The sequence below is a fragment of the Squalius cephalus genome (genome assembly GCF_949319135.1).
Source record: "Squalius cephalus genome assembly, chromosome: 5".
Taxonomy (NCBI): Eukaryota; Metazoa; Chordata; class Actinopteri; order Cypriniformes; family Leuciscidae; genus Squalius; species Squalius cephalus.
In genome coordinates, this window is record NC_137126.1 from 44,824,823 (window position 1) to 44,838,975 (window position 14,153).

General features: G+C 35.7%; 1 protein-coding gene across 5 annotated transcripts in view; it reads left to right on the forward strand.

Moving 5' to 3' along the window:
* Positions 1-14,153, forward strand: part of gak (cyclin G associated kinase) — a 41,892-nt gene that overhangs the window by 10,140 nt on the left and 17,599 nt on the right. For 3 of the 5 annotated variants that reach the window (XM_079872457.1, XM_079872460.1, XM_079872461.1), the window contains exons 8-15: positions 331-466; positions 584-696; positions 1,184-1,234; positions 4,794-4,869; positions 8,681-8,801; positions 12,099-12,148; positions 12,246-12,394; positions 13,507-13,629. In XM_079872457.1, coding sequence (XP_079728583.1) covers positions 331-466; positions 584-696; positions 1,184-1,234; positions 4,794-4,869; positions 8,681-8,801; positions 12,099-12,148; positions 12,246-12,394; positions 13,507-13,629 — 819 coding nt within the window. The remainder of the gene's footprint in view (positions 1-330; positions 467-583; positions 697-1,183; positions 1,235-4,793; positions 4,870-8,680; positions 8,802-12,098; positions 12,149-12,245; positions 12,395-13,506; positions 13,630-14,153) is intronic. The other 2 variants (XM_079872458.1, XM_079872459.1) reach the window with 1 other exon arrangement.

A 14,153-nucleotide genomic window follows, 5' to 3' on the forward strand; every position in this document is an offset into this window, starting at 1 on the left:
AAAAGGAAAGTTGATTTAGTGACATAGGAAGTTGATGCAAAGTTTTAATGAAAGATTACTTTTTTTCTTTTTCTTTTTTGGTCCAAACCAGGTGTTAGACGAGAAGGCATCAGATAATCAATTATTTTTTGTTTCAACAAGTGGCGCACAGCAAAAGTACATTTTGTTTGTTTCTCCACATTGCTGTATTTTATACGTTAAATAAGTTCTGACTTCCAGGTTTTGATATGGCACATTAGCATTACTTGTCATAGCACCTGGTTAGGAGGACACAGTGTAACAAGAACACACACTTTTTGTTTTTAAAGAGTCTTGGTTTGTTCCCTATAGGCTCTGGGCTGCATCCTGTACCTGCTTTGTTTTAAGCAGCACCCATTTGAAGATGGAGCCAAACTTCAGATAGTAAACGGCAAATACAACATTCCACAAAATGACGTCAAGTACACAGTCTTTCATCAACTCATCCGTAAGTATCCCGCAGGCGCTTAGCTACATTCCCTCTTGCCAATATCTCTCCTACTTCATACTGTAATTTTGCTGCTGAATGCAGTTGTGTGAAAAAAGCCTTGTGTGTTTGTTCCAGGATCTATGTTGAAAATCAACCCAGAGGAACGTCTGTCGATCAGCGAGCTTGTTAACCAACTGCAGGAGATCGCTGCAGCCAGGAACGTCAACCCCAAATCTCCCATTACTGAGGTACAACCCGCGTGTTCTCAGGGTCTCTTAGATCAAGTCTTCACTAGTCATTCATAGGCTGCTAAATATGTGATGCAAGAGTTTATAACGGGCAACCAAAATGGGTCTGACCTCTTCTGTTAATCTGCCAAGCCGACAAGGTTATTATAATTAAAAAATGTGCCGAACAGTGGAAGAATAATTAATTAATCAGCCAGACTGATTAATCTGTCAGACTGATTAATATCATTTTGAGATCATGACATGAGCCGATAACTGTATCCACTTTGTAGATTAACCAAGGGCCTGTTTACACCTGGTGACTTCATGTGTTTTTTACTGATCGGATCTAATTTGTTGAAACGGTTCTATCTACACATTGCCCAAATAACTGTGTCTCCGCCAAACGAATATAAATACGATCTTCAATACCTGCGCTATATTCAAATTTAACGGGGTTCACATCGATGAAAGCAACAGATATGAGCTGTATTTTATTTATCATCAGCTAATTTCAAGATCAAAGACCGCAATAGGAGAGAGAGCGGCATCAGCACTGGTAAGATCATTTAGTCTCTCTACTTGAAATGAAGATGATTGTGTGTTGAGCGTCTGCGACTTAAAGGCACAATATGTACGATTTTTAGATTCAAATATCCAAAAATCACTGGAACAATGTTTGGTAACTCTTTATTTTACAGTGTCCTTGTTACATATGTTACATGTACTTACCATAGTAATAACAGTAAATTATGCATAATTACATGCAACTAACCCTCAACCAAACCCTAATCCTACCCTAACCCTATAGTGAGTACATGTAGTTAATTATTATTACTCAGCACTTAAATATATAATTATACTGTAACAATGACACCTTAAAATAAAGTGTAATCCAATGTTATATATTTTGTTGACATTATCCCAAATGTTTCCGAGGTCCCACTTTATATTAAGTGGCTTTAAGTACTATGTACTTACATGTACTTGCATTGAAATTAATCATTTGATACAATGTACTTATTGTGTAACTACATGTTTTTACATTGTACTTACATTTTAAAAATTCCTGCATGTAATTACAGCTGAAATTAATTTATGTAATTACATTTGTAATTACACAGTTGACCCTTCCCTTACACCTTAAACCTACCCAATCCACTACACCTGTCCCTAACCTTACCCGTATCACACCTAAATAGCAGCAAAAGTGTTTTACAATACAACATGAACACAATAAGTACATTGTACTTATTTTTTTATGTAAGTACATAGTACTTAACGCCACTTAATATAAAGTGGGACCGTTTCCAACAATGTTTAAATCCAGAGAAATCAGCAGTGTTAACCAGGAGCGTGTCTTTGTGTCGCCTGTCAATGACTTCGTATCTGCGTTACCTTCGATTTCCAGTTTTACTTTCGTAGAAACCATGGAAACACCAAAGATGCTTTAATATATTATGTGCTTTATTAGACAGGTGAGCAACTGTTTGAATACTTTTTTTAAAGCTAATTGTTATATAGCTCAACACTGTTAGTCTTATTGTTTGAATCTCTTTGTTTCCTTGATTTTCCACGAATAACATGTTTATGCCTCAGAGACAACACTATCTTGTCAAGTGGCTAGCATGGCTAAATCAGAGAGAGCTCTCTTCATCAAACAATATATATTTATAATGAATTGCATGTCATTTAGCAACAAGTCATCCAGTTTTTAGTAATATGATATTCTATATCGATCTAGCTTACTGCAAAGTGCAACAAGTGTCTCATACCAGCCACCGAATGCACAGAGTAACGCACAGAGAACGGTGTTTCGCGCGGGTCTCTCTCATTAGAGAGAGCCTGTTACTACAGTAATGTTAATAAAACTTACATACATTAGCTCATCAATGAACATGATTTCTGCCCGAGTCCGTCGGATTGCTTTCCATTGGCTGTGGAGGTAAAGATGATCCCATGATTCCACTCTCACGGCATCATCAATCTACGCCTTGGTTTTGAATAAGCGACGAAAATTACATATTGTGCCTTTTATTTCCGGCAGTTGGTGCGTCTGCTTGCTGAAGAGATACTCAGCTACTCATCTGTCGTATCTGGCTATAACATGTTATACAGCCTATAACATGCTCTCACATGTTTATTTTTGTAACATTTTGAGAGGAGTAAATATTTACATTTGTAAATATTTTAAATATGTGGTTACAACAACCAGATGCATTTACACTTGGTATGCGTCTCAGACCACCTCCTGAAGTGGTTTGAGTGGTCAGATTAAAGCAACACCAAAAATTCTTTTGTACCTTAAAATAATGTTTCAAAAATCAACTCGTAACAGGGTGAACGGCACTTCTGCACTCGCTTTTCGACCCTCTATCGGCTAAAACCGCACTATGCAAGTTTGCCAGATCGGGTAGCGGATCTGTAGTTCGAATGAGACATAAGAAACAACAAATGTTGACTTGCTTTATGGCAAGCGTTACGATAGCCAAAAAATATCAAGCAATGTCATTATTTAGTTTTTCTTCATTTCTGATGTTGCAATACATCATTCTTTCATAAAATCATGCAACATACTCTACCTTGTCTGTGGACATCGTTATTTCCAAAGCCGGCGCTGGATAAACAAATAGCGTGCGTGCGACGGTAGGCTGCGGTAGGCTAAATTATTTACGACAGCGGTAATGGACAATTCCGCTTCCAACTTGTAGGGGGACCGAAGAGGAAAAGTGCTTTGGTGTTGCTTTAAAATCCGTCATTTACACCTGGTCTTTTCACGATTGGATGGCTATCCGATCAGAGAAAACGCATGACGTGATCAGGTGTAATATAGGCCCCAAGATGTAAGCTGGTCTTATGTCAGTTCTAAAGATATAACAGCATTTTTTTTTAAGTGAAGTGACGTGAAGGCCAAGTATGGCAATTGATAACCCATACTCGAAATGTATCCTCTGCTTTTAATCCATCCAAGTTAGTGCACACAATTTTTGAGTAGTGAACATACACACACTGCAAACTGACACACACCCGGAGCAATACCATATATATATATATGGTATTGTTATTAATAAATAATATTAATAATACAATATACACATCATATGACATATTTAAATACATTACATATATTCATATTCTGTGCACATTTAAATATAAAATATAATTTGCAATCATTCAATTATTGCAAGTAGTATGTGTATATATGTGAAATCAAAAATCAGCCTCTTGGCTCTCTATATATCAGCACACGCGTGCCATTGAAAAAGCCACTATGATCTGCCACTACTGTCACTTCATCTTAATTTTAGTAAACTCCTTGCGAGCTCCTGTTTGATCACCAGACTGGTGTGGTTGGTTGAATGAGGCTCTTTGGGTGCTTCATTTAAAACAGACCCCTCATTCTTTCACACTCTCTCTCTCTCACACACTCACACACACATGCAGAGACGAGCAGAGTCCCACATACTGATCGCAACTCTCTGAAGGGCCATTTAGAGACACCGCCGCTCTCTTCCTTTCGAGTTCTGTCCTTCTTTCCTCTCCTCCCTCCATGACCTCCTGGAGACAAAGGAGCATCTCATCCCTCTTTTTATCTCTGACCTAATGGCCGCTGATCTCACTACATAAGACAGAAACAGGACTGGTAAACAAGTGGGAGGACAAGAAAAGGATTGGGCTGTTCCAGCCATGTTTGTTCGAAAGATGTCTGATATGGACTAACAAATCATGGATTAATAATTAATTATGCATGTGTTTGATCTGGTTAAGAGCATCCATACAGCGTGTTTGCATACAGAAGTCAGTGTAATGGTCCTATGTGCACACATAGTGGAGAGGGCGGCTTTAGATGCATCTGATCTGGGTTAAGAAGGGGTTTCTCTCTGGATTAAAGTGATTACCACCAACAGCCAGAAGCAGAGACACACACACACACACAGAGCCTGCAGCGATCGAGTCGAGTCGAATCGATTGACTAGCGTTCAGATCCACGAGCTTTCTGGAGTGTGGTTTCCTGCTTTTCTCTTGATGTGTGTGTGCATCGGACTGTTGTCCAGATGAGTCTGTTAGGTTCTTACTACTGTCTGAAGTCTGTGTATGATGGCTATGAATCCCTACAGCTCCTGGAGCAGAACGGAGGTTTCGGGAACAACAGTGCACAGCTTCCTTCTCAGATCAACAACATTAACAACGCTGGTGAGTTCTGCATTCAACTCATTTTTTGGCAAGGCATTTTCTTTTGTGGTTTATGTAGATTTGATATGAGGCTTCCGTCTTATTCAAATGTCATTCTTCCTTTGTAATTGATGTGATCTGTTGTCTGGAGTGATTTCACCCAGCGGTGGAGACTGTGCTGTTCAATCTTATCCTGTTGCAGGATCTGTTGATGCACTGACATCCTGTGTTTACATGCATGACATTTTGCTAGTTTCTCTTTGTTTTGTGATGATGTTTTACCTTTTCAGTTCTTTAACACGCATATAGTTCATTATTTATTATTTTGGTTGGTTAATTTTTTGCTAATAATTTTTTTTAAATTAATAATAATATTTTTTTGGTTATTTTTTTTATAAATGTTTATTTGCTTAATTAAAAATAAATACATTTTTTAAATTATGTTTAAAATATTTTTTTAAGATTATTAATTATTTTAATCAATGTTCTTTTTTCTTCTTAATATTTGTTAGTTATTGTTTAATTGGTTAGTTATTTTTTGAGTGTTTGTTTATTTTTAACTAACTAACTTTTTCATTATTGTTTGGTTTGTTGTTTCTTTAGTCTTGTTGATTGGTCATTTATTTTTTTATTCGTGTTTGTTGTTTTTAGTTTAGTTTTCATTTTTTTAATGATTGTTTGAGTTATTATCGTTTGTTGTTGTTTTTTGTTTATATTTGTTAGTTATTTTTATTAGTTACTATTGTTTAATTGGTTAGTTATTCTTTAGGTTATTAATGTTTAACAAAAAAACATTAATAAACTAAAGAATAACTAACCAGTTAAACAATAGTAACTAATAATAACAATAATAAATGTATCTAACAAATATAAACAAAATTGATTGTTTTTTAGTTGTTCATTTTTTACATATACAAATTAACTTTAGTTACTGTTTGGTTATTAATATTTTTTAGTTATTTAGTTATTTTTGATTGTTTTGTTAGTTATGTTGGTTAGTTTGTTATTTTATTTATATATATGTTTAGTTTTCTTATTGTTACTTGTTTTTTGTTTTATTTAACTTTTTTTTGTTCATTGTTATTCTTGTTAATTATTAGTTGGTTGGTTAGATTTCTTTCTTTTGGTTTGTTAATGTTTTCTTGTTATTTTTGTAGTTAAAAGTTATATGACTTTTTAGTTCATTTTTGGTTTGTTAATGGTAGTTAGTTTAGTTGTTTTTGGTTGCTTCTTTAGTTAATCTTGTTGGTTGTTTGATTAGTTATTTTGTGTGTTATCGTGTCTTGGTTTGATTTAGTTAGTACATAAACTCTTCTGTGAAATATTTCATCACCTTGCTCTCTGTGAGTCCTTGTGTAGAGTAAAACTATTAACCTCTAATTATAACATGCAGTGTATAATAATATAGACAAGTAATATCCGGCTCAGCTGTATTTTAAATTGTACACTGTTAAACTGCTAAAAAGCTCTTAATGCCACACATTAATGTTTTCAGGAACTGGCTGAGTTGTGTAAACACTGATTTCTGGCTTCAGACCCAGCAGCTTCTGTGGTAATAAGAAGCACTTTGTTTGTGGGAGATTCATATCAAAGGGTATTGAAGCTTCTACAGGATACAGCGGCATCAGTCATGTCATTATACTTTTGTTAAAACCTCACACAGTTTGAATGAGCTCTTCATGATGGCTTTAAGTTCATCAGCGTAAATTTTCACCTGACAGAAATTCAAACGCGCACACACACCCTCGCTCATGCCTGCTCACACACACACACACACACACCACTAGACTTAATAGGGATCTGAGACGTGTTTCATCCTTCAGAATGCTGCTAGTTTAACAAGTATCTTGAACAGCAGTGGACGGATGCATCAGTTCATTTTAAACTAAATTTAGAAAACTTAGCTAGACATTGTATTTCAGCCAACATGATGTTTCATGAGTGTAACCCTCCACTTACATCATGCTGCCATAATACTGTACACAAACAGATAATGCCTCGTACACACCCCTGCCCCCATATTTACCCCAAGGGATGGTTTCTCTCTCCATGCTGTAAGAGGATTGACCTCTAGTCACCATCTGCTGAGTTTACGCTGATTTTCTAAAACGAACACAGTCAGAAAGTGATAATACTACTCATGCAACCACACACACGATCCTGTCTCGATTTCAGTCCATTAAAAGGGTTATATTCTACACTTTTGTAGCATTTCCTTGTCCACTTGTAATGTTAAGCAAGATTTGTTGCACCACAAAAACTCTGCTTACTTTTTTTCTTAGCTACTGTTATCTTTGCATACTAACGTTTTGTTTGTTAAAAATACAATTGTTCATTGTATGTTCATTTTATTTATTGTTGAAATTAACATAAATTAATTTGATTATTACGCTGTTTGTTCATGTTAACTAATGTTATCAAATTAGACCTTATTTGTAAAGTGTTAGCAATTATACCTGAAGCTTATTTGTTCAATGTATGTTCATGTTAGTTAGCATGAACAGATTAAAAAATGTTTTTTTAGTAACTGTTGAAATTAACTAAGATTAAGAAGGTTAGTTCATGTTAACAAATAAGACCTATTTGTAAAGTGTTACCAGTTAATCTTGTTAGTTGTTGGCTAATTGGTTAGTTAGTTGGTTCATTATTTTTTGGTTTGGTAATATATGTTAGTTATTTGGTTTTACATTTCATTACAAAGGTGTATGAATACTGAATAGGCATTTGATATGTATGGGTTTTTTCATCTTATTGAATGTTAGGCTCAAATGCTAAGATGATGGTCATGTTACATATAGCAAATCTGTTCAACTTTGCAGCTTGTTCAGGTTAAAGGCAGTCTACTCGGACTGGAAGAGACCATCAGATGCCCAAGCGAAGCTACATAGTTTTCAAAACTCTTAAATGTCTTTCCAAGATCTTATGTCATGAACCTCATAAACTAACCCCTTAAAGGGTTAGTTCACCCAAAAAGTTAAATTCTGTCATCATTTACTCATCCTCATGTCGTTCCAAACCTGTAAGACTTTCGTTCATCTTCAGAACACAAATGAAGATCTTTTTAATGAAATCCGAGAGCTATCTGTCTCTCCATTGACAGCTACGCAACTACCACTTTGACGCTTCAAAAAGTTCATAAAGAGATCGTGAAACTAATCCATATGAATTGAGCGGTTTAGTCAAAATTTTCTGAGGAGACTCGATCGCTCTATATGATGAACAGATTTAATTTAGACTTTTTTTCACATGCAAATATTAATTAAAGCACACATCAGTTGTGGTAAACGGAAGCTCAAACATGTTCGCTTGACGTGTAAGAAACAATGAGATTCATTGTCATGTTACGCAGCACATTTGAGCTTCAGCAAAAGGTTTATTCCTGCACATCAAGTAGGTTGAGCTTCTGTTTGTGTTCGCTGATCAATGTTTATATGGATTCATATGGATTAGTTTTACGATTTCTTTATGAACTTTTTGGAGCATCAAAGTGGTAGTTGCGTAGCTGTCAATGGAGGCACAGAAATCACTCTGATTTCATCAAAAAGATCTTCATTTGTGTTCCGAAGATGAACGAAAGTCTTACAGGTTTGGAACGACATGAGGGTGAGTAATTAATGACAGAATTTTCATTTTTGGGTGAACCAACCGTCTATGATCTGATCATTTGAGTTTAAAGAACTGTTCTTTGAGACGTGTTATGAGATGATACGAGTCATTTGCATTGAGGCGTTTCTTGTGTGCATATGTCAAATATATTAAGCAAAACTATTCTTCTGTAAAATCACTTTTGACAAACGTTGGCCTGCAATTATGTGCGTGTTTGAATCTCCAGGTGTGTATGAGAACGACCCTGCCATGGGTGGAGGCTTCCTGGATATTCTGAAAGGAGGAACCGAAAGATTCCTCACCAACATCAAAGACACTTCATCCAAAGTCATCCAGTCAGTAGCCAGGTGAGCGACTCATTCACACTGCAGTAAAACACCCCTGCGGCTGTCGCACATTAACAAGTGCACATGCTTTGCTGGAGTATGTTTTGGCTTGCCTTGGTTTCGCTATGATGCATCACTTTACGCTGAGCCATTGACAGATTCAGCCGAATGAAGGAAGAGGTCGTAGTGGTGTACGAGAGAGTTCTAGTAATCTGCTGGTGGTTAATCTGATATCACCTAATCTAGCTCTCAAGCAATGCCACCCGCTGCTGACTCTGAGCGTGTTTTCTGAAGTCTGTGCTCTATTCTTGGTATTAATTCCGAGGCTCTTTTTCATGAGCTGTAGCATTTTAAGGCTTCAAAAACATGCTGTCCGGACATGAAGGCTATTTAAAAAGGTAGGCAGAATAATTAGGAAAGATTCATTTTGACAAATTCTGCACTACCGAATGCATCATTCACAGACCGAATGCATTGTGATGGAAAAAACAAAACATTCAAGACAGAGGATGAAGCAAGAGTAATGTTATAATTCGAGTCAATGTTAGTTATAAATATATTTTGCTTCATTTCCCAAAGAAAAAAATTGTAAAAAGTATAATATTAAAAGTTGAGTATTTTACCCAAACATTGCACTTTATGCATTTGTATTTCTCAAATCAGTGTTACTTTAGCTTTATACTATAGTATTTATTAATATTGTGCATTTTTTATATTTTCAGCAATTTTCTTTGCAATCTTTTGTCATTTTTTTTATTATTTTAGTTTTTTTAATATATATATATTTCTATTTAGCTTTAATTGGTTTTTATTTCAGTTTTTGTTTTAGTAATTTTAATACTGCAACCTAATCTTATTTCGGTTAAGGCGCCCACACACTACAAGATAATCGGGCCGATTTTGGGCCCAATTCTCCCCCTCTGACAATCCTAGGAAAAGTCATGCTTATCTTGATAGTTCTACAGATTATCTAATCAGATTTTCCTGTGGTGTGTGAAGTGTGTTAAGAGTGACTGAATCTGCTCGGAAAAACGTCAGAGCCGCACCAATCTCAAAACGTAAAAATCTAACATCTGCTTGGGGGAACGCCTTGGACAAACGCACACACACTCTATAGAAGTCACCACGAAATGATAACTAATCAGAAAGCGAGTTGAGGGAAGCTTAACAACATCCATGCCTTTATCCAAACCTTTTTCTTTTTTCTGCAAATTCTTTTGTAAAAAGAAAATTTTGTCTTGTCCGTCATCTGGCATGTTTGTTTAGTCTAAAATCGCATTTGACTCTCACATTTTGAAAATCTGAAAAGATTTTAGTGTGTTCCAGCCTCCCATTTCTAACTTTCGTTTTTCATGTAATATTTATATTTTAATTCAGTTAACGAAAACGTTAATGTAGTTGTAGTTTTAGTCAACGATATCAAAAAATAAAAATAAAAAATGTTGTTGTGGTTTCATCAGATATTACCTCATTCGAATGCGTGCTGCAGAATTATTCCTCTACAATGAACGTGTGATGCATGATATCAGATTTTATGAATAATTGATTCGTATGAATTTTTTCCGGAGCGCTGCTTTTGTATGTTCTTCTGTTGAATAACAAATGCTTATGCTTCATACTTGATAAAAACGAAAGACATTCGTAAAAGTAAATAGGTCATTTCTGAGTTCATGTTGATTTGATCATCAGAAGGTAAATTTGATCTGTCTAATTGTAGTGACTGGATGTTAATCTCTTGGGAAACTCAATCAGGGTTTTGTTTATGACACACACTGATCTACCAGATCATAAATTCCCCTCCATAATCCGTTTGCATTTATTGATCATGTTTAATAATTATCCCCCTATCATCCCCACAAGTCTGTCGTGTTTATTTTCTCCTCAGTTTGCCCAATTTGCTTTAATTTCCTTGTTTTGTTCATTGTCTTGTTTTGTTCATTTTGTTCCTGAATCACATTTCTCGGTCTCAAATCACCAACCCCTTTCAGCTCCAGGTAACTATGGGACAGCGCCTGTGTGTCTGTGTTTAGCGTTACACGTGTGTATGTGTAGAGATGTTGTGTGAACTTCACTCCATCTTCATCTCATGGCTTTGTATGCTGTTTGTTCATAACCACAGTCTCCTCCCATCAGCAATAGTTTCTTAAAAGTTTGAACAGCTTGCCTACTAAATACATATGTATGAATGCTACGTTGAAATGACATTAAAGGAATAGTTCACTTCATTCCACACTATATCATGGTATAATCAAATTCTTCTTTATTTATATATAAACATAGACCTTATGTAGCCCCGCCCCCTTTCAGTGCTGCACTTTTTGTGTTGCGTCTTCCGGTTTGTATTTCCACAGTATGACGGTAAGATCTTATGGATTTATGAATGAACCGCTCATTTTAATATCTTCCTGGTCTACTGACATTTGATATGCTCATGATAACTTATGTTAACTCTACAATAAGTAAATCCTCTTCTCCAGCTAAATTTACTCTTCGACAGCGATGCCATGGAAATATACAGAGCTACCGCAAAAACTGAAGTTCAAACACAACATTTTAAAGATGGCTGCGCACTTGGTGCATAAGATCTATACAGAACCTTTAAAAAGTGTGGGGTTGGTAATATTTTTTTCATTTTTGTGAAAGAAGTGTTTTATTCTCACAAAGTCTACTTTTACTTGATCGTAAAAACAGTAGGATTATTAAATATTATTAAAAAAATAAATAAAACTGTTTTCTTTTTTAATATATTTTAAATGTAATTTATTCCTGTGATCAAAGCTGAATTTTCAGCATCATTACTCCAATCTTCAGCATCACATGATGATACATAATATGCTCAAGAAACATTTATTTTTATTATCAATGTTGAAAACAGTCGTGCTGCTTAATATTTCTGTGATGTTTTTTTTTTTTTCAGGATTTATTTGATGGATAGAAAGCATTCATTTTAAATAGAAATCTTTTGTAACATTATATAAATGTCTACTGTCTTTAATTCATCCTTGCTGAATAAAAGTATTAATTTCTTTCCCCCCCCCCAAAAAAAAAAAATCTTACTGACCCCAAATTTGGAACGGTAGTGTAACAGACTCAATATAAGTTAGTTTTTCTTTTTGGGTGAACTATCCCTTTAACTGTTGTCTTTGCTTTTTTTTTTTTTTTGTCCCATATTTCTACGAAAGTGTCGTAAAGTTTGATGACTCTTGAGTTTTGATACAAGCCGTTACTCATATTCCTCTTGACAGTTTTTCTGCCTGTAATCTAGATGTTCTTCTTGCTTTGCTGTTGTGTTCACACATGTGTCCTATCCTGTCTCAGTTATGCTAAGGGAGACCTGGACCTGTCCTACATCACCTCCAGAATAGCAGGTACACTCACCCGTGCAATAGGACTTTAGATTCATGTTGGACGTCTTAACCCTAATGGTGTGAAGTGAATTACTTGTCTCTTTGTGTGTTTTTGCAGTCATGTCTTTCCCAGCTGAAGGAGTTGAATCTGCCATTAAGAATAACATTGAGGATGTGCGTCTGTTCCTGGACTCTCGACATGCGGGTCATTATGCAGTATACAACCTCTCCAAACGCTCCTATAGACCGGCCAGGTTTCACAACAGGGTGAGAGACGATAGCAAAGCATTTAGCTTTTTCTCAAATGCAAATGATTAACAGATTACAGTGACCTAAATTGTCGTCTTTCCTAAATTGTCGTCCTAAATTATGGCCTAAATTGTCATCTATCATGAAACCAGTGTTGTAAATAAAACTAAAGCTATTAAAAATCATTTTAGAAATATAAAAATTTGATGAAAAACTTGCATTTCAAAAACTTAAATAAAACTTTAAATGTTGCATTGGCAACTAACTGGGGTAGGCAATTTGTTTTATAAACGCTTTTTGTTATACTAGTTGAAACTCTCTTCACATCCTGATAGCAATCCATAATAGAAGTCTAAATATTAAAACATGTACATATATCTTCTGTGGAAGTCTCAGGGCCGAAAAATGTCTGTGTAATACGATGTCCTACCTACCTGTCAGCGTATGTATTTCCATACCTCCGCGCACCTGCTCGCGCAGACATCACACAATGAGCTTTTAGACATGAGGTAATTCAACGTCGTCTCTCATGACGCTTTGCAGACTCTGCTGTGTGTGTTCATGTTTTTTGGAGGAGGTGTGTCTTTGGAGGCGCTCTGAAGGGAGGGTGGCATCTATGCTTTCAAAGCTAGCTTGCTATTGCTAGCCACTCTGAAATTGCCTACCTTACCTTTAAGTTAAATTATTATTAAACCTAAAACTGGAATAAGCTAAATAGAAATACATTTAAAAAAAACGAATGAAAATGACAAAAGCCCAAAATATTAAAAGGAAACCTAAAATAGGAAAATAAAAATAATATGAATTATTTTTTTAAATATCAATAAATACTATAATAGTAAATACATATAATACAAAAATAACTAAATAAATCCAGAGCTGATGCCATACTTAATTTGATAAATATGAAAACAAGGCTAGATAGAAGCAACATTGATTCAACCAATGGCATAAGTTTGTGGCTGGGCTAAATTCAGTTCTTTTGGTGATATTATTGGCTAGGTAATGAAACCCTTCACTTTTAAATATGGTGTCTGGTCTTTCTATTGTCTACACATATTGTATTTGTTTTTCTGTGCCGTACTGTACTTGATGAAACTCATAATTGTGTTGTGTGTGTGTGTGTGCAGGTATCAGAGTGTGGCTGGCAACCTAGACGAGCTCCTACTCTGAAGAACTTGTACAGTATATGTAAGAACATGCATCAATGGCTCAAACAGGACCAGAGGAACATCTGCATCGTACATTGCCTGGTGAGCACGCACACACACACACACACACACACACACACACACACACACACACACACACACACACACACACACACACACACACACACGGCTCTTTTCCACCAATATTACTAGCTACGTTTACATGAAAACCTTTTGTTCATTCTTACTGATTAATCAACTGATTGATTCTTATTGATGAATCCGAACGTAGTGTTTACATGAACGCTAAATAAAGTGATCGGGTTGATGTGTGCGTTTATATGTCACAAGCTTCAAATCTGTTTTTTTTGTTTTTGTGACATGCGCACACTGCACGAATATACACACTTTCCCGCTGTTTTTGCATACTAACCGTTCTCCTACATTGCTTCTTTTCTTTGTTTTGAAAAGAGCAGACTTAATATTTATCTATTTCGGGTCCTAATTAGGAGACTCGAGCACATGAACCGTTGTGCCGTGCTGCTTATAATTTATCAAGCTGTAAAAACGCCGGAAACAAGGACTGGTGGGACGTTGTCCTGCTCCACCTCACAGACTATGAGTGA